We start from the raw sequence: 23,965 nt of genomic DNA on the forward strand, positions 1-23,965 counted from the left end.
ATTCCGTGAGGAAAATTCCTGTCAGGAATCTCTGTGGAGCTCCTTAACCTGCGTGGCTACTGCTGCGTGGAAAAAAGAAGACTAAAGAGGGACCACTACTGGCTGCAGGTTTAGTGCCATGCTGGGCATGCCTAGTAGATGCCAGTAAAAGTTCTAGAAACTTTGACAAAAGTGTTCCGTGATTGGGCTCCATCCTGTGATGTCACCCATATGGGAGGACTACACCATCCTGCTTGTCCTGTGAGAAGTGCCGTTACTTATCTAGATAAGCTTAAATTTGTCTAAATAGCAGCAAAGAACTACTTAGCCAGACAAGTTGGAATTTAGCTGGATAAGCGTGCACAAATGAAAAACCCGCGTATTTGTACTTTACATTTTAAAAGTGAACGAATAGATTTTTCTTGCATGTAAGTCAGGGTATTTTATAATTTGTGTGCAGCAATGAAATATCCAGTTTTACCAGTTAGTCAACCAGTTCACCCAATCCATCTGCAGCTCGCGAAAACCCTCCTGGCTCTTCAGCCTGAAGTCCTCCCATTTCACCGAGGCCCCTACCCAGTTCACTATTAATGTGTTTATGATCACTTACACCAGATACTGAAGAGTAAATATATGCAAGAAGAAAAAGAAAAAAAAAAAGCTTACATGTGTCACTGTAGCAGGGCTTAAATGTTGGCCCCCCTCCCCAAAATGCCCCTGGCCCGCCCCTCTTTTTTTTTTATACACCTCAGTTTACTTTCATTTCCTGATTTACGTGTATGTTGCGGTTTTTAAAATAGCATGCACTCACATACGTTGTTATTTTATGTGCATAAGTGCAGAGTTTTATCCTTTTCATATTTATGCTGAAAATCCAAGTAGTAAAAGTTATTCTGGGCCAACAACTTACATAAAATCTTAGCCTGCTTTTGTCCTCTGGCATAATTAATGGGATCTTGGATATGCTCTCTACGATCCATTCAAAACACTGTCTCCAGTTTTGGCTGGAGTGCTGGTTGTGGCCTTGAGGCCCTCTGGTGCCAATGGGCAATTGCAAAGACTCTGCTGCTGACAGGACTGAGGGGGAAGAGGAAAACATCTCCTCAGCTGAAAGAAATGTATCCTCAGTGCTTTACTTGGGTATCTCCTGATTAAGGGTGGATGGGTGGATCTGGAGTAGCTGTGGAGAGGATCTGAAGCATCACAGAGTGGTCTTTATTCTGAGCTATTGCTTTCTTGAGCTTGTCTCCAAAGACATTCTCACCATTGCCCCAGTCTACAAGTCTACCTGGACATCAAGTAGGAGGTTTGAGTACTACAGCCAGGTAAGTCTGCAGGCACCAATATCCACTGCGAAAACTCTCGATGCCATCTTAAAAACAAAGATAGACTGAATCATGTGTTTTTCGCATTCCATATCGTTGTCCACCAGTGCTTAGAAATCATGCTGCTTTTGAAAATGCTATTCTGCCACTTTTCACTTTCTTCAGAAATCCCTCATATACTGGCTCATGAAAATCAAAGAGGGCACTACGCAAGTACTGAACATAGACCCCTGAAAATCTTTTCTCCTGAGTCCAGGGTACATGAATCCTTGCCTGTGGGCACTGAGAAATGTATTCTGGACTTGTCCCACAGCAGACTCAACTATCGATTGGTGAGGCAACTGCTGCTTCTCAAATCGTGCAGCCTTCTGGACATGATATTACATTTGCCTTGTTCACTTGAGAAACAGAAATGGAGTGTCCCACATTTGTACCTACTGAAGGATCTCATGGACAGGATCTACCACAATATCCATTAAGGGGCTCCGCAAATTACATGTCTAGCATCTTTGTTCTGGATTCTTCCTCCTACAATGTAAATAGAATAGAATCTACTATTCCATGGATAAAGTCAGCAAAGGATTCCTCAGGAGGAAACTTTCTCATTTCCTGTTCTGTGTGTGTGTGTTGGGGGGGGGGGGGGGGGGGGACACACCTGTTTGACCCTCTTGATTACAGAAGTCCTTAGATCCATAGACATACCTTTGGGATATTCAGTGCCTGACTGGTAGGTGAAGGTCCGTGGACCTAGATCTCACCCGGCTAGCGGACAAAGCCTCAAAGAGAGGAGTACTTGGCTGTTGGGCCCTGACAAGCTCCTACATCTACAATGGAGAAATTACTTACCTGATAATTTCGTTTTTCTTACTGTAGACAGATGGACTCAGGACCAATGGGTTATGTGCTCCCCTGCTAGCAGATAGAAAGAGTCAGGTTTCAAAGCTGACGACACCCTAGATATACCCCTGCAATGACCCCAGCCATTCAGTATTCTCTTCAAAAGCCATTGTGGACATACTATTGAAAAGCTTGAATACAATTTAATAACTTGATGAAGAACTTGATTAAAATCGTGATTAAAATTGGTGACCGTAACTGTACTCAAAAACATGAGTGCTGAATCCCAGCAATATTACAGATATCCCAATCTAGGGATAGGGTGATGGCTTACCTATAACCTCTTTGGGATCGAGATTCATGTGCGATTCCTTGGCACTGTTCATGGGCAGCTGTGGGCGGGATGCTGAGTTCATCTGTCTACACTAATTATCAGGTAAGTAATTTCCCCATTTCCTAATGCATAGCCAGATGGATTCAGGACCAGTGGGATGTACAAAAGCTACTCCCGAAAGGAGTGGGAGGCTGCCTGTGGTCCGGTTAGCACCACCCTCACAAAGGCTGCATCTTCTCAGGCTTGGACGTTCAGGTGATAGAACCTGGAGAAAGTGTGTAAGAAGGACCTGCATCGCTGCTCGGCAGATGTCGACGGGTGACAGTAGCTTAGCTTCCGCCCAGGATACTGCCTGGGCCCTAGTTGAATGAGCTTTAACCCAAAGCAGCTTTGCGGCAGGGTGGCGTCTCTGAAGGATAGTCGTCCCCGAAAGGACTGGGACCATGCTTGAGCTCTAGTGGAGGTGTTTCGTTGAAAGGCACCTCTCGGCTTGTTGAACTGGAACTGCCCCCTGAAGCGAGAGCGGGACGGAAAAAACAACCTGGACTGTTTGGTGCGGTCCTCAGGCAGCTTATGAACCTTGTTATCGCCTAAAGATTTTATAAGCTGTTCCAGGTCCTTGCCAAAAAGCAACTTATCCTTGAAGGGAAGAGTGCCCACCTGCGATTTAGGAGTCTGCAGCCCAATTCCTCAGCCAGAGGCGGCGCCTGGCTGAAACCGCTGAGACTATGGCTCTGGCTTGAACCCTGAGGAGATCGTAGAGAGCGTCAGCTCCGTAAGCCACCGCAGCTTCCAGCCGTTCTGCCTCTGCAGATGGGAGGTCCTGGGTGCTGAATAATTGCTGAACCCACCTGAGACTTGCCCGCTGCATGAGACTGCTACAGACTGTCGCCCTAACTCCCAGAACCAGAACTTCAAAGATCCTCTTGAGATGAAGCTCCAGCTTCAGATCCTGAAGATCCTTCAGAGCCGTGGCTCCTACCACTGGGATGGTGGTGCGGACACAGAAGCATCAACTTTAGGTACCTTAAGCATCTCCAGACATTGATCTGGCAAAGGATAAAGCTTGTCCATTGCCCTTCCCACCCTGAGGCCTGACTTGGGAGATTCCCACTCCCGAAGCAGGAGCTGCATAAGTATGGGGTGGAATAGAAAAGTACGCGACGGAGCCCTCAGTTCCACCAGGACCGGGTCCACTGTGCGTGAGGTTGAGGCAGTGGGTGGCTCCTCCGGGGGAACTTCAATGCCAAGTTCAGCCAACACAAAGGGAATGAGTGGGCCCAGCTCCTCCCGTTGAAACAGCCTCAAAACTCGGGGATCGTCATCGTCAGCAGGCGGATTCGGGAGAGCCAGATCTGAGTCTGAATCTGGATCCTGCAGAGGCCATGGAGGATCCGGTACGCCCGGCACGGTCCTGACCCTATTTGTGCCCGGTAACTCTAGGGCCCTAGGGCCCTGCCTGGTGCCCACCCAAGGAATCTTAGCCCGGGGGGGGGGGGGGGGGGGATCATTCTGTTCCTCCAAACTAGCTAGAAAGCAAAATTGCTTACCTTGTAATAGATGTTATCCCAGGACAGCAGGATGTAGTCCTCACATATGGGTGACATCATTGATGGAGCTCTATTGCAGAAAACTCTGTCAAAGTTTCTAGAAACTTTTGACTGGCACTCTGAGCCTACTGAGCATGCCTAGCATGCCATGATATTCTCAGCCACAGGGGTCTCCCTTCAGTTTCGTATGTAGCAATAAGCTTTAGCAAAAAATAAAACGTATTGGACCCAACTCCGCAGGGTGGCGGGTGGGTTTCGTAAGGACTACATCCTGCTGTCCTGGGATAACACTTATTACAAGGTAAGCAATTTTGCTTTATCCCACGACAAGCAGGATGCTAGTCCTAACATATAGATGACTAGCAAGCTAGAGGCTGAGTCATTTTGTAGTGAAGCAACACTGAAGTATTGTTGGTGAAAATGAGGCAGCCGAAGACCACAGCAGGTTGGATGTAGAAGGAGTTGGGATTACACTGGAAACAAGTTCTTTAAGACAGATTGGCCCGTAAGCTGAATCTTGCCGTCCTTCTTTGTCCAAACAGTAATGAGCTGCAAAGGTGTGACGAGAACTCCCTGTTGCTGCTTTACATATGTCAAGAATTGGTACTGAACGATAGTGTGCTACTGAGGTTGACATTGCTCTTACTGAATGTGTCTTTACTCGTCCTTGGAGAGGAAGGCCTGCTTTTTTATAGCAAAACTGTATGCAATCTGCTAGCCAATTGGCGAGAGTATGTTTACCCACTGCTTTTCCTGGTTTGTTTGGATCATAAGATACAGTTGAGTGGATTTCCTGTGGACTGCAGTACGGTCTAAGTAAAATGCTAGCGCACGCATTCCAGTCCAAGGTATGTAAGGCCTGTTCTCCTTGATGAGAATGAGGTCTTGGAAAGAATGTGGGTAAAACTATGCATTGGTTCAAGTGGAATTCCGTAACTACCTTGGGAAGGAATTTTGGATGTGTACGGAGAACCACTCTGTCATGTAGGAATTTTGTATAGGGTGAGTATGTGACACGTGCTTGTAACTCACTAACCCTTCTAGCTGATTTAATGGCTATGAGGAAGATAGTCTTCCATGTGAGAAATTTAAGATCACAGGAAGTCATGGGTTCAAAAGGAGAACGCATGAGTCTCATTAAGACCAGATTCAGGTCCCATACTGTGACTGGTGGCCAAATTGGTGGTTTAAAGGTGAATTAAACCTCTCATAAATCTATTGACAAGAGGATGTATGGGTATTGGTGCAACTCCCATCTTGTTATGGTAAACAGAGATTGCACTTAAATGTACTCTTACAGATGTCTGGAAACCAGAATCTGAAAGATGGCATAAATAGTCTAGTAGAGAAGTTGTGGGGCAGGAGAAAGGGTCAATACTCTTTTGCATGCACCACAGAGTAAACCTTTTCCATTTCAAAGAATAATTCTTTCGTGTTGAAGGTTTACGTGAAGCTATAAGCATTTGAAATACATTGGTTGAAAGATTCAGTGGTTGTAAAATCAAGCTTTCAACATCCATGCTGTCAGGAATAGGGATTGAAGGTTGGGATGGCACAACAGACCCTGATCATGAGTTATGAGAGTGGGAACTACACCCAGACGAATTGGATCTCTGATTGAGAGGTCTAGAAGTGTGGGAAACCATACATGTCGAGGCCAATACGGGGCTATGAGTATCATGGACCCCTTGTCCTGTTGTAGCTTCACTAGAGTTTTGGTTATGAGCGGTATCGAAGGATACGCGTATAAAAGGCCTGAGTTCCAAGGGCGAGCAAAGGCGTCCTTGGCTGGCTGGTGTTTCTGTCTGTGGAGAGCGCAGAACTTGTCTACTTTGTGATTCAGGTGTGATGCAAAGAGGTCTATTGTTGGTTGCCCCCAATGGTGAAATATCCTGGTCGCTACTAAGGGATCCAGGGACCACTCGTGTGGTTGGAACCGACGACTGAGTTGATCTGCCACTACGTTGTGAATGCCTACCAGATAAGTAGCCCGGAGAAACATTGAGTGTGTTAGGGCCCAGCCCCAAATCTGTGCGGCTTCTTGGCAAAAGAGATACGAGCCCGTACCTCCTTGTTTGTTCAGGTACCATATGGCTACTGTATTGTACGTTTGAATGAGAACAGTCTTGTGTGACAGGCAGTCCTTGAACACATGCAGAGCATAATGTATAGCTCGAAGTTCCAAGAAATTGATTTGAAACGTTGATTCGAGTTTTGTCCAAGTACCTTGGGTTTGGAGATTGTCTATGTGAGCTCCCCAACCTAAGGTGGATGCATCTGTAGTTAAAGTTATGAGGGACTGGTTGTTGGAAGGGCAGGCCCTTGCGCAAGTTGTCCTTGTGCCCCATGCTAACTTCATGGAGTGCCCCCTAGTCTTTCTACTATCCGAAAGAGTAAATAACCGATTCACATCTACCCGTTCTAGACCTCTCATGATTTTAAACATCTCTATTCATATCCCCCCTCAGTCGTCTTCTCCTGGGATAAAAGATTTGTGCATTAAGAGTACAAATTCTGTAGAAAAAAAGATGTTGAACCTTCCCAGGCAAGGGGGTGGGGTCAGAAACTGGATCTGGGGAACCCACAGGGCTAAGATCGGGTGGCAAAGGGTTAAAATTCGGCTCTGCAGGACCCTCAGGACTTGTATTAGAAGGGAGCTCTGGAGACAAAATGGCCACTGTTTTCGCGGTTTTTCACGAGGAGGCCGGCTTAGGAACACGCTGCATGGCCCGACCCCGGACCGCCAATTTAAACGCTGCCCCGGAGGGTCCCTCCCCTCCAGGGAGGCATAAGGAGCAAAGCCCATCTCGAGAGAGCAGCGAGGCAGGCTCCCCGCGGGCAAGGCAGGCTGAGTAACGCGGCATCCGCTCCGGGGAGAGGGGGTAGCACGCTTGAGGAGAAAAAAAAAACGGCAGTGCCTGGCTGACACGAGCTGAAGCAAAGAACAAGCCCTGTTACGCTCCATCCCCTGTAAGTGCTGCTGAAAACGCTGCCAATTGCCTTTTACCTGTCAGTCTATTAGTTCTTACTTTCTTTTTGTTGTTGTGAAACTTTAGGCAAGCAGAGGAAAAACCACCTCTCTGCTATAGAACCAGAGGCAGGAGCCTCTTCTGGGTCAGACTAGGCAAGTAGGGGGAGTGGCTGGATCACCAGTATCACCCCAAGCAGCCAGGCTGGAGGTCACCGGGAAAGAGGGTCCCAGGCTGAATAATCAAGGGGAACAATCCCCCCTGGGACCCAGTAAGAGCTAGGAGACAACTTGTTTATTTATTTATTTATTTATCAACTTAATATACCGACGTTCGTGGGGCACATCACGCCGGTTTACAAGTAACTCAGTTAAAGGAGGAAATTACAATGAACAGGGGGCCGGGGGATGGGAGCAGGCCAGAAAGGGGGGGGGGGGGGGGGGGTAAGGGAGACAGGAAGAAGAGAGGGAAAGATAGGTAGCATGAGTGAGAGTATAAAAAACAACCGTTAACATAAGAAATAAAAGGAACTTATTTACAGAAAAAGGAATATTTACATTAGTGACAATTAGCATAGGATTGATTATATCGGACTAAATTGAACAATTTTGTAAAATTGTAGGAAGATAAAAGGGGAAGGGCGGGCAAGGAGAGGCGAAAGGGAAAGCCTTGGGAGGGGGGGAAAAGCCTTGGGAGGGGGGGAAAAGCAGGCCTAAGGAGGGGGAAAAAATGGAAAAAAGGGAAAGCCTTAGGAGGGGGGGGGGGGGAAAAGGGCGGGTGGGGTGGGGGGATGGAGGCTGGGAATCTGAGTGGGGGGGGGGATTATGTGGGAATGTATAGGTTTGGTTGGATTCGGGGTAGATTATGTGGAAATGTTTAGGTTTGGTTGGTTTCCGGGTAGGCCTTTCTGAAAAGCCACGTTTTTATGCCTTTTTTGAAGGTGGCCAGGCAGGGTTCAAGGCGGAGAAAGGTAGGGAGAGTATTCCAGAGTGAAGGGCCCGCTATGGTAAAGGCCCTTTCTCTCGTGGAGGTGAGATGGGCGATTTTGAGGGAGGGGGTATGTAGGGTACCTGCGTGGGAGGATCTGGTAGGACGGTTGGTTATGCGGAAGTGGGGTGAGTCCTTGAGCCAGGGGTTAGGTTTGTAGAGGAGGTTGTGTAGTATGGTGAGGGTTTTATACTGTATACGGAAAGAAATGGGTAACCAGTGAAGGTCCTTCAGTATGGGGGTGATGTGGTCTCTTTTTCGTGTGTTCGTTAGGATTCTTGCCATGGCGTTCTGCAGGATTTGTAGGGGTTTGATGGTCGACTCTGGAAGGCCAAGGAGGAGGGAATTGCAGTAATCCACTTTGGAAAGGATAGTGGTCTGCAAGACTAGACGGAAATCTTGTGTGTGGAGTAGTGGTTTTAGCTTTTTCATGATGTGAAGCTTGTAAAAGCCTCCCTTAAGAAGGGATTTAATGTGGGCTTTGAAATCGAGGCGCTGGTCAAGTTCGATGCCAAGGTCTCTGACAGTTGGAGATGAGACGTGGGGGGAGGATGTAATATTGGGGAGGGTAAGTTCAGGTTGATTAGATATTATGAGTATCTCAGTTTTAGAAGCATTGAGGGCAAGGTGGAGGTTGGAGAGGAGAGAATTGATGGCTGTTAGATAGGAGTCCCATAGTTGAAGGGTTTCATTTAGAGTATTTTGGATAGGAATGAGGATTTGAACGTCGTCGGCATATAAGAAAAAGTTCAATCCTAGGTCAGAGAGCAGGTGGCAGAGGGGCAGTATATAAATATTGAACAGAGTAGAAGAGAGTGAGGACCCCTGAGGAACTCCTTGTGTGAGGGGGATGTGAGAAGACTCAGCTTTGTCAATTTTTACTATGTATTCTCTATTGGCGAGGTATGAGGAGAACCAAGATAAGGCAGTGCCTGCGATGCCTATTTCTGCTAGTAGGGAAAGTAGGATTTGGTGATTGACTGTATCGAAGGCAGCTGAGATATCAAGGATTGCGAGGAGAAAGGATGTCCCTTGGCCCATACCTATGAGTATGGTGTTGGTGATTGCTAGCAGATTTTCTGTGTTACGCTCCTTGCGGAACCCAAATTGAGATGGATGTAAAATGTGGTGGTCCTCGAGGAAGTCTGAAATTTGGGAATTGACTACCTTCTCAAGTACTTTGGCAATCAGGGGGAGGTTGGATATAGGACGATAGTTTGCTGGGTCAGAGGGGTTGAGGGATGGTTTTTTGAGGAGGGGTTTGACGACCGCAATTTTGAGTGGGTCTGGGACCATGCCCGATGCTAACGAGCAGTTTATTATGTCAGCTAAGGATTTAGCAATAGAGGTGGGAATAGAGAGGAGGGTTTTTGTGGGGATAGTGTCTGCTATATGGGATGCTGGTTTTATCTTTTTTAGGATAGACACTATATCTGATGTGGATGTAAGGTCTAGTGATTTCAGCATTGGGCCATTGTGGATAGGGAGCAAAGGGGTATGGATAGGCGTAGGGAGGAAGCGCTTGATGATGTTTGCAATTTTATTGTGGAAATACTTTGCGAGCTCTTCACATTTTTCCATGGGGTTGCTTTCATGGGGTGTGGGAAGGGAGGGCTTTGTGAGATCAGCAACATAGGAAAAGAGGGCACTTGAATTAAATTGATAGTCATGGATTCTAGCTGAATAGAAGTCACGTTTGGCTTTGAGGGTGGCTTGACGGTAGTTGTGTAGGGTCTGTTTGTATGTTGTAGTGTGTGTGTGTGTGGGTAGCCGACGCCAGATGCGCTCCTTGGATCTAAGGGTCTGCTTGAGTATTTTTAGATCATTGTTGTACCATGGTTTATCATCTTTCTGAGGGGGGATTTCTTTGTAGATCAAAGGGCATAATTCCTCGGCTATGGTGGAGGTGATATTATTCCAAGAGTGGAGGGCTGCATCCGGACTTGAAAGGTCTAGGGTCTTGGTGGCTGTTTCGATCGCTTGGGATATGGCCTCAGGGGGGCAGGGTCTTCGAAAGGTGATCGTTTTTTTTTGTGTGTGTGGGGTACAGGGGCGGGTGTTGAGTGTGCAGGTGGTATTAATGATATAGTGGTCGGACCAAGGGACAGGGGTGGCAATGGGGGAGTTGGGAATTGAGATGTGTGAATTGACAAAGATAAGGTCAAGGGTGTGACCTGCTTTGTGCGTCGGGGTAGTAATAGTCTGTTTGAATCCTAGTGCTGAGAGGGAGATCAGGAGGGCATCACAGGCAGAGGATTTGGGGTTAGCATCCATGTGGAGGTTGAAGTCTCCGAGGATAATTGCAGGGATATCAGGCTTGATATTGTCTACAAGGAGCTCAATAAGAGGAGAGGGGTCATGCTCCAGAAGGCCAGGGGGGGCGTAAATGAGGCAGACTTGAAGGGTGTTGGATTTGAGTAACCCAATTTCCAGTTTGGGGGGTGGGGAGGTGGGTTGGAGTTTAAGGTTAAGGTGTTTTTTAGTGGCCAGGAGTAGCCCTCCACCTCGTTTCTTGGGTCTGGGGATAGAAATAATGTCGTAGGTTTGGTGGGGTAACTGGTTAAGGAAAACGTGGTCTGAATCTTTTAGCCATGATTCAGTAATGGCGCATATATCAGGATTGTCATCAGATAGCAGATCATGGAGAATGGGGGCTTTTTTTGAGTATGGATTGTACATTAATTAAGGTAATAGCTAGAGATGCAAGGCCTAGAAATTGGGTGAAAGGGGAGATCATGATTGGAATTAATGATTTCCGGGAGATGGGGGGATGTGTATGGAAAGGGAAGGTTTTACGCAGGTGGGGGTGGTAAGATATAGGGATGGGAAGATGGCACATAGCACATATAAGGGAGACAATTTTACTAAAAAACAAACAAACTGCAATTGAGGAAAATATATCCCAGTGGGCAGTAGTAATAAGGCAATTCAAGCAAGAGTGGCACTTAAAAGAACAGGTACTGAAGCACATGTGATATAAATTTGTTCCAGTGTGAAGAAAGCAGAGGTGCGAATAGTACGATCAAAAAGTCCCGGTGTGTCCCGGTGTGTCCCAGAGTCAGTGTGTCACAGAGTGCAGTAGTGCCAGAAACAGTGTTAAAACGTGCAGATAGGTAGCTTACTTATTGGGATGATCCAACAAACACATCATGCTCATTCTCCGTTGCTCCGTTGCTGGGCACCTGTGATGGGGTATGCAATGCACTTTGCTGTCGTTGGTCTCTGGGCTATAAAAACAGACAGTGCCGGTCCACCTTGAGACTAGGCTTCGATAGTGTGGTTGTAGGCTGGTGATGTTTCAGGTAGCTGTAGTTATGCCCAGGTGGGTGGTGTTGTCTGCATGGGGGCTTTGTTAATTTGCAGGAACTCACTGGAAGGTTAACGGGGCTCCTCGGGGCTACGCCGAAGGGGCGAGACAAAGGGGCAAGCCCCTTTGTCGTGCTCCCCTTCGGCGTGCGACGCACGGCGTGCGACGCCTAGGCGTTGTGGTCGCTTTAAAGGGCTCCTGGCCCTGCTGCTATTGGCGGCTGTGCGGGCTGGGATTGGCTGCTTCGCGGCCCGGAGGAGGGCTGAGGGTGGCGCCTCAGATCGCGGCTCCGTGCCGCGTGGTCGGCGCTGGGGGCCGCCGGGGGCAAGGGTGCGATTAGGGCCTTACCCCGGTGGGTCTCGGCGCCGGCTGCGCAGGCCTCGCACGGTCGGGGACGCTGGCTGTAGCAGGTAAGAGGCTGATTCACGGCGTCGCGGTCGCTTTAAAGGGCTCCTGGCCCTGCTGCTATTGGCGGCTGTGCGGGCTGGGATTGGCTGCTTCGCGGCCCGGAGGAGGGCTGAGGGTGGCGCCTCAGATCGCGGCTCCGTGCCGCGTGGTCGGCGCTGGGGGCCGCAGGGGGCAAGGGTGCGATTAGGGCCTTACCCCGGTGGGTCTCGGCGCCGGCTGTCTCCCTTTGTCTCCCTTTGCACAGATTCTGGTTTTTTTCCTTTAAAAAAACTGGAATAAATGATACTTGCTTGATCCTGTATCAACCCAGTGGGAAGAAGAGAAAAGAAATCACCCAAGAGAAGAAAGGAAGATAACGCTAGGGAACCGCAGGGTGAGCACACTTCTGATATAGGATACCCTTTCAGTTTTTCTCTGTCTCCATCTGCTGGACAGGAGGCTCTACCCACTGTCTGGACTGATCCGGGTACATACAGGGAACTACAAACTGGAGGACCTCCAGCATTTTGTGACGGGCATCCTCTTCCGTGAGGAGCTGAAACAGAATGGTTTCAGCCATGGCCAGGACAAAGCCCACAAAGAAAAGATCCTCTGGGGGAGCTTTACGTCTCATCAGGAGAAGGCAGCTCTGAAAGAATATCTTTGGAGGCCTCTGAAGAGGTCTCCGAGGTATTGTCTCCCCAAGGATTATATGGGGCCTCTTCCTCACTCAATTCCCCTGGGGTCCTGTGAGGATGGTCCCTGCCCAAGCCTCTCAGTTTGGGCAACGGGGGCATAGACGACCCCAAGGGCATTAACGGCACCGAGGGCACAGAGTTCCCTGAATGCCCTCCTCGGAGGCCCAATGATAGATATCGCTCCAGAGGAGGGTATCGGTGGCCGCTGATGGCACCGGCTGAGTCAGAAGGTCGCCTAGGACGTTCAGACGACACTCCAACAGGGGTGCCAGTAGAGATGGCGCAGGCTCCGGCACTGGGCCGATGCTGGTGGCAGTTCAATACCCCGCAGGGCTCGTAGCACCGTCATCCGAACCCTGTGGTCCAACGCCTCCTGAAAGTCCGGTGAAGTTAGAATGGACTGAGGAGTCGTCACCAGGGCCTCCGAGGAGGCCCAAGGAGGCTTGGAGCCTAGCATAGATATCAATGGGGAATGCCTGGGACACCCAGGTCTGATAAGAGGACGATGCCTTTTCCCCAAGGGGGTCGCTTTGGTGGCAGTACAGCAGTCACTGATGCCGCACCAGATCCAGGGCCTTGCTTTAAAGGTGACTGGTGATAGTGTTTGTGGCGGTGCTCGGCCCAGTCTTTCCCCGACACTGAGGAAGCTGAAGAGCCTGACATCTTGGAATGTAACATCAGAGACTGCCCATCTCTAGCTCCTGTCTCTCGATATGGGCCTGCTGGGAAGTGGAAAGGGACAGTATATCCAAAGGTTCTTCGGCCTCTAGGTGTCGATGCCCCCTCTGCTGGAGTGGATGGATCATACTTTTTTGGCCCAAAATGCTTTTTCCTCTTATCCAGCTGGGCATGACGGTCCTTGGGGGTCATCTGATCACACAAATGGCACCCTCTGACATCGTGCGATGCCCACAGGCAGAGGATACAGATCTCGTGAGGATCAGTAATGGACATGGCTTGCAGGCACTGGAGGAACCGCTGAAAACCGGATGCCATGAAAGACAGCCAGTGAGTGGTCGATGGTCTGCAGCCACCAGGAAGTGACACGCCGGGAATCGACCGCAACAAAGGGGAAAATATGCTGCTGACGGCACCCACCGGAGAAGAGGGACCCAGCGCAGAAAAAAGTTGAAAAAACGACTGGGAACACTTTTTGAAAAAAGTACGAAGAGCAGAGCTCCTGAACTGTGAGGCAACCACTTCGTGGGAAAAAAAAAAAAAAAAAAGACTGAAGGGAGACCCCGCAAGGACGTGCGGATAGTGGCATGCTGAGTGTGCCAAAGTTCTAGAATCTTTGACAAATGTTTTCCATGCCAGGCTCCATCTGATGTCACCCATCTGTGAGGACTACGATCCTGCTTGTCTTAAAAGAAAAGGTATTCTCTTGGTGGTGTGGACACTGTTGAGTTGTTTAGACTGTTCAGACAGGTCTGATAAATGGTGAGACATATGAGGAATCGAGTTTTGTGAATCCTCAGAATTTGAAGGAATGTATATTGGCGAATCTCATTTTATTCTCTTTTCTGTAGATTCTCCCTTACTTGTTTTAAATGGTCTGTCTTCAGTATCTATAAAATATGAAACTGAAATTTTTGATTTTATATTGTTCTCAATAGTTCCAAGATAGGCTCTTAAAGTTTTAGTTCTTTAAGCACTTCTTTCATATACTGCTTAAAATATGTCCATAGTTTTTGAACAAAGGTATGACATTTCGGTAATGCTGGAAAGGAAATCCTTGAGTCCTTTCTTCTGGCAGAAGGGAGCTCCTCTGGCTGCAAAATGAGAGAAGACAGTTAGCCATTTGTTGAAGTAAATTTCTCTGATGGTTTGAATGTTTTGTGCTTTGCCTTTCCTTTCTGAGCCAATCTCTCAGCACACTTTCTTGTCAGTGCCATTTTTATTTGGCACAAATATTCTCGCAGCGTCCAATTTTGGCACCATTGTTGGGGTCATGCCAACTTATAATGTTAAAGATCCTGTCCAGATGTTGGTGCCGAAAATCCTGTGCCAGATGCTGGTATTGGGGAAGACACTTAGCTAAATATTAGCGCCGAAGGCAATACCTATTCTGCAAACAGTGCTGTTGACTCTTCTGACAACACAACAAAGTGCCTCAGTGCTGTGAATTTTTCAGCTTTTTCTTTCTGTGCCAACAATCTGCCCCTTGATCTTCCTGTGGACAATGCATTGGTTGATGGGGACAGATATTTTATGATTATGGTGAGGGTTTTTTTTTTTTTGTTTTGTTTTTAAGAGCTTTTGTGCTCTGAATAGCTTTTAAACTCATACTTCAACTTCAGGTCTCTGTAAACTACCATCCTTGAGGACATTCTGTTTAAGTAACTCCTTGTGAGAAAATTGCTAACACTAAGGAGAGAAATTATGACTGTTCATGAAGCAGACAAATTAGACTAAGGGAATATCATGTGGCAATGCTAGAACGAGAACTTCCACGCATAACTAGAAGGAATGCACACAAAAATATTTTCTGAGCTAGGAGAAAATAGGACTGGAAGTGATATAACCCAACAGTGTTATCAGTATGGCTGTTTCATTTTGCTTGTCCGTAGAGAAAGCCAAATCTCAAACAGTACAGAAAAAACCAAAAATAAAGCGGAAGGAATGGCTCCCTTATAAAAGAAGGCTTGACAGATTAGAGCTCTTCAGTTTGGAGAAAAAAATAACAGAGAGAATGAGATAGAAATTTATAAAATCATGAGTGGTGTGGAACAGATTTACCTTTTCAAACAGTATTAAGAGTGGGTGACACTATGAAACAAGTAGCAGATTAAAACGAACTGGAGAAAGAATTTAACACAATCCAACTGTGCAATTTGTTTGCAGCGGATGTGCTCAAGATTAATAGTGTAGGAAAATTGGTTCTTACCTGCTAATTTTCATTCCTGGAATACCATAGATCAGTCCAGATGCATGGGTTTTGCCTCCCAACCAGTAGATGACAGAAGAAAAGCTTTACCGACACTTATTTAATCTAGTGTACCACCTGAAGTCCCTCAGTATTACCTGTGCCCAAGCCAAAATGAGTAACTGTAAACACTAACTTCAACCTCTCTCTTAAATTGAGCAGGAGGAAGGTGGAGCCCTTTGAACTGGAACTCTTCCAACAAGTATGGGTAATAGAACTTTCCCAACCAGCAACCGACTCTGTACTATTTACACACTGAAAACGAGAGCGGGCTTTCCAGACAGGGCGGGGCTCTGGAATGATCTGTGGTAATCCAGTAACAAAAATTGGCAGGTAAGAACCAATTTTCCTTTCCTGTTCATACCCCAAATCAGTCCAGACGCATGGGATGTACCCAAGTTCCCCCTAAACTGGACAGGAACATGAGAGACAGGCTCGCAGTACATGCTCATCAAAACCAGCGGATTCGGACGCAAGGACCTCCAGTAATATCTCCTCCAGTAATATCTGGTCAAAGTTGGTAGCGAAGCCCAAGTATCTACTCAACAGATCTCCTGCGGGGAAACTAGTTAACACTCAGTCCACAAGGTTGCCTGTGTCTTAGTAGCATAGGCCCGCAGATGCTCAGGAACAGATAGACCATTGCAAATGTATGCTGATCCAACTGCCTCCTTCAGCCACCACGCAACAGTAGCCTTGGAAGCCTCACTCCCTTTCTTTGGTCCATTCCATAGAATGACTAGGAGAGCCAACCTCTGAAAACTGTTCTATGAGATACCACAACAATGCCCAACATAAGTCTAAGATGAAGCTCCCTCGCATGTGGTGTTGCCGCATCCGAATTTAGAATAGCGGGAAGCTCCACCATCTGTTTGAGGTGAAAGTCTGAGACTACCTTTGGCAGAAAGGAAGACACCGTGTGAAGTGATGCCCACCTCCGAAATCAGAAGAAAAGGGTCCCTACATGATAAGGCCTGAAGCTCAGAAATCCTTCTGGCCAAACTATCAAAACAGTTCAAATGGAGCTCCACAGAGCACCCACAGCACCTTTCTCATTGGGGCCGCAAATGCTTTGCCCCACAAAGAAAATGAACCACGTCCAATGTGAAGTCAAGGACTTGCCCTATACCTTACCATGAAAACAGCCTAAGGCTGCCACCTGCACTCGGAGAGAATTAAAGACCAGTCCCTTCACTGGACCCCATTGCAAAAAATGCCAAAATATGCTAAATGAAGCTTAAGTAGGTTCATTGCTCTCCTCAAGACACCACATTTCAAACACTATCCACACCCTAATATAAGCCAAGGACGTGGAAGGTCATCTAGCTTGCGGCAAGGTGGTAGTGGCCTCCTTGGAATATCCTTCCATCTCAAACGATTCCTTTCAAAAGCCAGGCTGCAAGACAGTAGCAATTCACCTGATCAAAGCCCCTGGGCCTCATCCAAGTGCTTTACCAAGTCTTCCACGTACTCACCAAACACGAGTTCGCCTTTAAAGGGAAGATTTTCCAACTGCAACTTGGAGCAGATATCATCTGAGCAAGTGCACAACCGCAGGAGCCGCCTTGTCGACCCCGACCACCTCACATTCTGGGCAGATATGTGCAGCAAATCATCCAAGGCAAACACAACAGAGGCTACCCCGGCCTCCAGTCATTCCACCTGCTTGGCCAGAAGAAAAGGCCCTAACCCCTTCACCTGAATCTGTTGAACGCAGCACAAGCAAATCCATGCTATGAAGCCACTGCCACCGCTGCATTTCTGCGCAGCACTATGACCTCTAACATCTTCTTAAAATGTATCTCCATCTTCGTCTTGTGCATCCTTCAGCACTGCCAAACCAGTCCCCAGAATGATCCCATCGCTCAACCAGCTTTTAGCCTGGCTTCTGGAGTACCCCCACTCCTGAACCACTAGCTTATTAAAGGTACAATGGAAGAAAAAGGAATTCCCCAGGCCCCAAAGCCCATCCAGAATAGGATCAACTCCCACATGCTCCAACTCTTCCTGGACCTCGTCCAATACCTGGGGAATCAGTGGGTACATCACCTCCTCCCAGAAAGTCAAACCACTCCTGCAAAGGCTCCTGCAAGTGATTTCCCTCACCCCTATGAGCCCACTGAATCCTCTAATCCGCAGTCCTGCTAATAAGCTAGGGGAATGCAGCGATCCTTTGCGTGCCCCCCCCCCCCCGCAGGGGATAACCTGCGTGCCTTATTCAGATGCAGAAAGCTATTACAGTGGAGATAATCAAATAGGCTGTGTGCCTTACAAGCACATTTGCTGAAAAAACCTCTGCAAATCCTCTGGAGCACTATCAAGGACATCCATGGTAGGGAATGACGACGGCAGAAACAAAGGCTTCCTTCCCCAACCTTTCCTGCACCACAGGAGATGGCGCTAAAATGGCCACCGTTCCCACACTGCCAGTCAGAACAGTCTTAGCAGAGGCTGACGAACAGGTGGATTTCCTGCCCATGTCCACCATCCTGGTCAATTTCAAGCTACCTTTCTCTCCATATGTGCACCTTTTACACAGTCCTGCTGTGTATAAGCAGACCCTTTTGGTCTGAACAGCCTTAGTGCTTCCTGTGCTCAGTACTTCCAGACATGTATGCCTAAGATGGATGTGCTACTCTGTTTTAGAGGGATTCACTCCATGGAGGTAAACGCCGGCCCTGACCTGTGCGCTCGAAGTGAATGCGCCCTGGCCTATGCATCCAAGTCAAACGTGCTATCCAGCCTCAGAGGGATTTCCTCCTGCGAAGATAAGCGCACCAGGGCTGAGTAGGATTCCCCCGAAACAGCTTGCAGTAGTAAGAACCGGATTCCGGCCTTCCTTGCAGGCAATGCCTCAAGTCTCTACCTGCAGCCCTAGCCATATCCGGCCACTGTGTCTACAATACCCAGGTTGGGCAGGATAACCCTGAAATGGCTAGAGGTATGAACCAGACCCCGGCCTTCTCAGCAGCTGATGCTTCCAGGCAGTTTGTGTTCCATCCCGCCTCTTCCTTGCTCCATTGTCCCTGGGTGGTCAGTTCCTGATAGTAGGCTCCCCACCCTCGCAGGCTTGCATCCGTAGTAAGCAAGATTCAGTTCAGTGGGGACAAACTTACTCTTCTGCTTAGGTGATCTTCTTGCAGCCACCACTGAAGCTGAGAATGTATCTCTGCTGGTAGTTGGAGGCAAATTGAGCAGTCCTGGGACAGTGGGCCCTTGCCCATGGGACAACCTCCAGGGTCGCTGCCATGAGGCCGAGGACTTGAAGATAGCCCCATACCTTGGGACGTGCATTGGTCATCAATCGTCGTAATTGTTCCATCAGCTTCCTTCTCCTCGGGGGAGGGAGGAAGACTGTTCTGTTTGGTGTCGAAATGGCCCCCAGGTACTCTAGAGACAGAGGGCTGCAGACTGCTCTTGCCTGTGTTCATGATCCAACCGAGTTCATGCAGTAGGTTCTTGACTCTGCTGGTCACCTGTCGGCTCTCCTCCGAAGACTTTGCCCTGATCAGCCAGTCATCCAGGTAAGGGTGTACCAAGATCCCTTCCTTCCTCAGTGTTGCCGCCACAACCACCATAATCTTGGAAAATGTTCTGGGGGTCTTTGCTAGTCCGAAGTGTAGCGCTCAGAACTGGTAATGGTGACCCAGTTTCGCAAAGCGCATAACACACAGGTGATCTTGATGGACTGGAATGTGAAGGTAGGCTTTCGGAGAGGTTCAGGGAGGTTAGGAACTTTCCTGGTTGTACTGCCATTATTACGGAGCGAAGAGCCTCCATGGGGAAGTGTAGTATCCGCAGATGATGGTTGACGTTCTTGAGATCCAAGATGGGTCGGAATGATCCTTCCTTCTTGGGAACGATAAAATAGATGGAATAGCGCCCCATATTTTGTTGGGGCAAAGGAACCGGAGATATTGCCTTCAGACTGAGTAGTTTCGTCAGAGTGGCTTCTACTGCCAGTCTCTTGGTGTGGGAGTGTCAGGGTGACATCATAAATTTGTCCCGAGGGATGCTGTGGAACTCCACAGAGTAACCTTTTCGAATGATGTTTAGTACCCGTTTGTCAGACATGATCTCGACCCATCTTTGGTAGAAGAGGTAACGACAACCCCCTATTTCTGTGGATGGGTCGGCCATTCTCATTGGGGAGCACGACTGGAGCCTGCCCCCGGGCCTGTTCCTCTCTTGGTCTATCTTTTCTGAAAGGGCTGTGACCTTCCGGAGGGACAAGGCCCTAGAACTGCGAGTTCCTGTAGGGTCTAAAGCGTTACGAGCCTCTGCCTCTTTTTGGGGAGGGGCGCTGGGATCTTTTTACCCCTGTCTTCCAGTAGCCGAGGCACTGGAGATTCACCCTACTTGCTGGCTAACTTCTCCAATTTGCTTCCGAATAAGAGAGATCCTTTAAAGGGCATTCTTGTGAGATTCGCTTTAGAGGTCACATCAGCAGACCAATTCTGCAGCTATAGCTGTCTTCTGGCTGCCACTACAGAGGCTACTCATCTGGCTGAAGTAAGCACCAGATCTGAGCTTGCGTCCGTCAGGAAGGCTGCTGCAGGTTCCATCGTCTCACCAATATAAGTTCTGGAGTTATTTGCCTCTCTCGAGAGGAACAAGCAGGAACATGCCACTAGTGCTCAGCAGGAAGCAATTTACAGTTTCATTGCTGTTGCGTCGAAGGCCTGCTTAAGAATGGATTCCAATCGTCTATCCTGAGTATCCTTCAATGCAGTCCCTCCCTCAATGGGAATGGTTGTTCACTTTGAGATGGCACAGACCATGGCGTCCACTTTGGGAAAACGTAGGCATTCCTTGGTAGCCGGTTCCAGAGGGTAAGGCTTCCAAGGCCAGGCCTCCTTTAAAGCTGGCCTCCGGGGTATCCCACTCCAGGTCAATCAGTTCCTGCATGGCTTCCATCATTGGGAAGTAGCATGAGGCTTTACGAAGGGACACCAAGATGGGGTTCTTCTTTGGTTCCGCCATAGGGTCAGTGCCTGGAATACCCAGAGTTTTCAGAGTCTGGGAAACAAGGACTGGTAATTCATCCCTGTGGAAGAAGCGGAGCATGGTCTGGTATGGTTCCAGGCCTGGAGGGATTTCTCCTTCTTCCAGGGAGCCGCCATCATCATCTGAGGTGTCTGGGTTCCTGTCAGGGAAATTCTTGGTTAGGCGAGGCATGTCTCGAGGCATCTGAGTAGAGCCGGAAGGGGTTGAGCCTGGGGCGCAGCCAGGGCTGATTGCGCCTGAACGAAGGCTTGCAGCCCTTGGAAAAATTCTAACCAGGAGAAGGTCCCCAAATCCATGTTAATCCCAGGGGGAGTCAGAGTAGGGTCCCCTGAGATGCCCTCTTGTAGAGAAGCCATCTCGGGGCTGCATAGATCCGGGGAGCTATCGTATGTAGTAGTTCCGGACCCATCTTCAGAGTGAGGGATCAGGCTTTGGTCCCCCCCTGGGTTTCTTCACAATGCTTACACAGGCAGGACTCCAGTTCAGGCTGCGCAGCTCTTATGTGGCAGGCTGTGCAAAGAGAGTGCCTTCTGGCCTTCTTGGATGCCGGTGCCATTGCCTCTATGTCTAGGCGCACAGGAAATGAGCTTCAATGTGCGTACGTAGTTGTAAGCGCGGTTGTGCATGCAGTTATGTGCACAGAGTGCACTCAGTTGTGCGCGGGGTTATGCGCACTGCTGTGCACGCGTCTGTACTGGGCGCGCACAAGTTAGGCGTATCAGTCAGGACTGCCCCACGCGTACCGCCCAGGGTCTCCACGTGTGTGGACCCTTGCACCGTTTCAAGGCCTAGCCCAACCAAGGCTGCTCAACCCAATCCGTGCTCCCTTTTTACCTCGCCAGAATGAGGAGGAATCGGTAAGGCAATTCGAGCTCTGGAGACCTGAATTTAAAGTTTTCTGCTTACCTGGTCTCAGCGCTTACCAATCATGTGCCAGTCTCCAGCTGAGGGGGGGAGAGGGTTTTACCTTCACCGTTGCGCTCTGTTATACACCCGCTGCCTTTCAGCCACTCTGGGGGCTAAGTCCACGCCGGGAACCGGCTACCGGACCAAGGCACACCTCTGAGGGATATCGGAAATCAGCTCAGGAATTCTCAACTGTGGGGAGGGACTCTTCGGTATCCCCGCAGGAGAGCAGGGCTCGATCTTCTTTAAGGTAATTTTTGTCTTCTTGCTGTAATTTTCCTAACACTGTGCTAGTGTGTGGGATAGTGTCCGCATCTGCTAGGAGACGGAGAGATGCTGAGGTCACTGCAGGGGTATATCTAGGGTGATGTCAGCTTTGAAATCTGACTGTCTCCCATCTGCTAGCAGAGGAACACATAACCCACTGGTCCTGAGTCCATCTGGCTACATGCTAGGAAAGGGGTTTATGTAGGAGTGCACAGAGCAACACTAATAAGCAGGGATTATGGAGGAGGCCAGGCAAGAGGTTGCAACATGGAAGCAAAAGGATAGAGTCCTACAGGAAGGGCAGGTACCTATGTGCACTCACCGGCACGCCGTGGGCCATCAGTGTGTTGGGATTCATAAGAGTTACCAGTTGGTGCAGGAGGTCAGGCTGGCTTTCAAAGAGCTCCGGTGTCAGCTTTTTCATCACCTCTTCCAAGTGTTCTGCTGCAGAGGATGGAACACCATACCATGTCTTTGGTTCTCCCCTGAGAAAAAGAGATCGTTCTAGTTATCAGATCAATAGGAGCACCTTATCTCCTTCCCCGCACAATATCAGCCCCATTCAACCCTTTTCAGGTTTCACAGACTAAGCAAGACAATCCCTCCTCTTCCTCATTAGCCACTTGTATCCCCCTGCAACTGAGTGCTAGATCCTCAGGTTTCTGTACTCTGGCAAAAAAAACTGATTTTTGCAACAAAACAGGAAATGCACTAAGAAGAAGTATTAACCAAGGCAGGGAGTTATGAGGATAATATTTAACGCTTTTATATACCGATATTCATTTGCACATCACATTGGTTTACAGTAAACGATCTGAAACATGAAAGGAAGTGGAGAAATTATTTACCTGATAATTTCGTTTTCCTTAGTGTAGACAGATGGGCTCAGGACCAGTGGGTATAGTGTACTCCTGATAGCAGTTGGAGACAGATCAGATTTCAATCTGACGTCAGCCCTAGTACATATACCCCTGCAGGAAGTGCAGCTCTTCAGTATTCTCCTCGAAAAGCATTGTGGATATATATGTGTGACTGACTAATTTGAATAACTTGATTAATTTTAACTGGTTGAATTGGCTATAGCTGGAGACCGCCAGTGCCCTCAACCGAGAAACGTCAACACCCGGTAGGATGGGTGTCTTAGATGAAGGAAAGCATGGCTTACCCTTGAATCACTCGCTCCCGGGGATGTCCCCCGAGAATTCCATGAGTAACGGCAGCCGTGGGTGGGATGCTGAGTCCATCTGTCTACACTAAGGAAAACGAAATTATCAAGTAAGTAATTTCTCCATTTCCTTGCGTGTAGCAGATGGACTCAGGACCAATGGGATGTATAAAAGCTACTCCCGAACCGGGTGGGAGGCTGCCCGTGACCCACTTAGTACTGCCCTTGCAAATGCTGTGTCCTCCCGAGCCTGAACATCCATGGAGGACCATGTCGCCGCCCTGCAGATCTCGGCGGGTGACAGCATCTTGGTTTCCGTCCAGGACACTGCCTAGGCCCTAGTAGAATGGGCCTTGACTTGGAGTGGTGGCTTGCTTGCTTCCATGTAGGCCGCCTTGATTTCATTGATCCAGCGGGTTATGGTTGCTTTCGAGGCCGCTTCCCCCTGCTTCTTCCCACTGTGAAGGACGAATAGATGGTCCGTCTTTCATACGGATTTCAACCTTTCCAGGGATCTGACTAGGAGCCTGCCAATATTGAGATGTCGTAGACTTCGAGCTTCTTCCGAATTCTTGTGTTCATTTGGTGATGGTAGCGAGATACCACTTTGTCTAGGAACGACGGTACTGTGCGTAACTGGATGGTTCCTGGGGTGAGTGAGGAACAGCTCCCGGCAGGACAGTGCTTGTAGCTCTGATATACAACGAGCTGAACAGACTGAAGACAGCCTTCCTGCTGGCAATGTTAATAGCTGGAGAGACAGGCCGCGGAGAGGTCTGAAGGAGGTTCCTGCTAGGAAATCTAGGACCAGGTTGAAGTTCCAAAGAGGCACCGGCCACTTTAGGGGTGGTCGGATGTACTTGACTCCTTTCAGAAAGCGGGAGACATCCAGGTGAGAGGCTATGTTGCCGCTTTCGCTCTTGGTTCCGTAGCATGACAAGGCCGCCACCTGTACCTTGATGGAGTTGAGGGACAATCCCTTCTGTAGCCCGTTCAGTAGGAATTCCAAAATCGCAGGAATTTTGACTGAGTGTGGTCTGATGTCTTGGTCCTCACACCAGAATTCGAATACTCTCCAAATCCTTATGTATGTCAGGGATGTGGAGAATTTGCGTGCTCGGAGTAGGGTGTCAATTACTGCCCCCAAGTATCCTCGTCTCCTTAGGAGAGTCCTCTCAATGGCCAGACCGTAAGAGAGAATAGAGTTGGGTCCTCGTGGAGTATCAGTCCCTGTTGGAGCAGGTCTCTGTATGGCGGTAGCGGCAAGGGGTTCCCTGCCAGTAGTCTTCGCATGTCTGCGAACCATGGTCTTCTCTCCAAT

General features: G+C 48.7%; 1 protein-coding gene across 5 annotated transcripts in view; it reads right to left on the reverse strand.

Moving 5' to 3' along the window:
* KDM5C (lysine demethylase 5C) overlaps window positions 1-23,965 on the reverse strand; it is a 314,227-nt gene that overhangs the window by 151,998 nt on the left and 138,264 nt on the right. For all 5 annotated transcript variants that reach the window (XM_029607393.1, XM_029607421.1, XM_029607412.1 and 2 more), the window contains one exon: window positions 21,802-21,964. In XM_029607393.1, coding sequence (XP_029463253.1) covers window positions 21,802-21,964 — 163 coding nt within the window. The remainder of the gene's footprint in view (window positions 1-21,801; window positions 21,965-23,965) is intronic.

Source organism: Rhinatrema bivittatum, chromosome 1, assembly GCF_901001135.1.
Source record: "Rhinatrema bivittatum chromosome 1, aRhiBiv1.1, whole genome shotgun sequence".
Lineage (NCBI taxonomy): Eukaryota > Metazoa > Chordata > Amphibia > Gymnophiona > Rhinatrematidae > Rhinatrema > Rhinatrema bivittatum.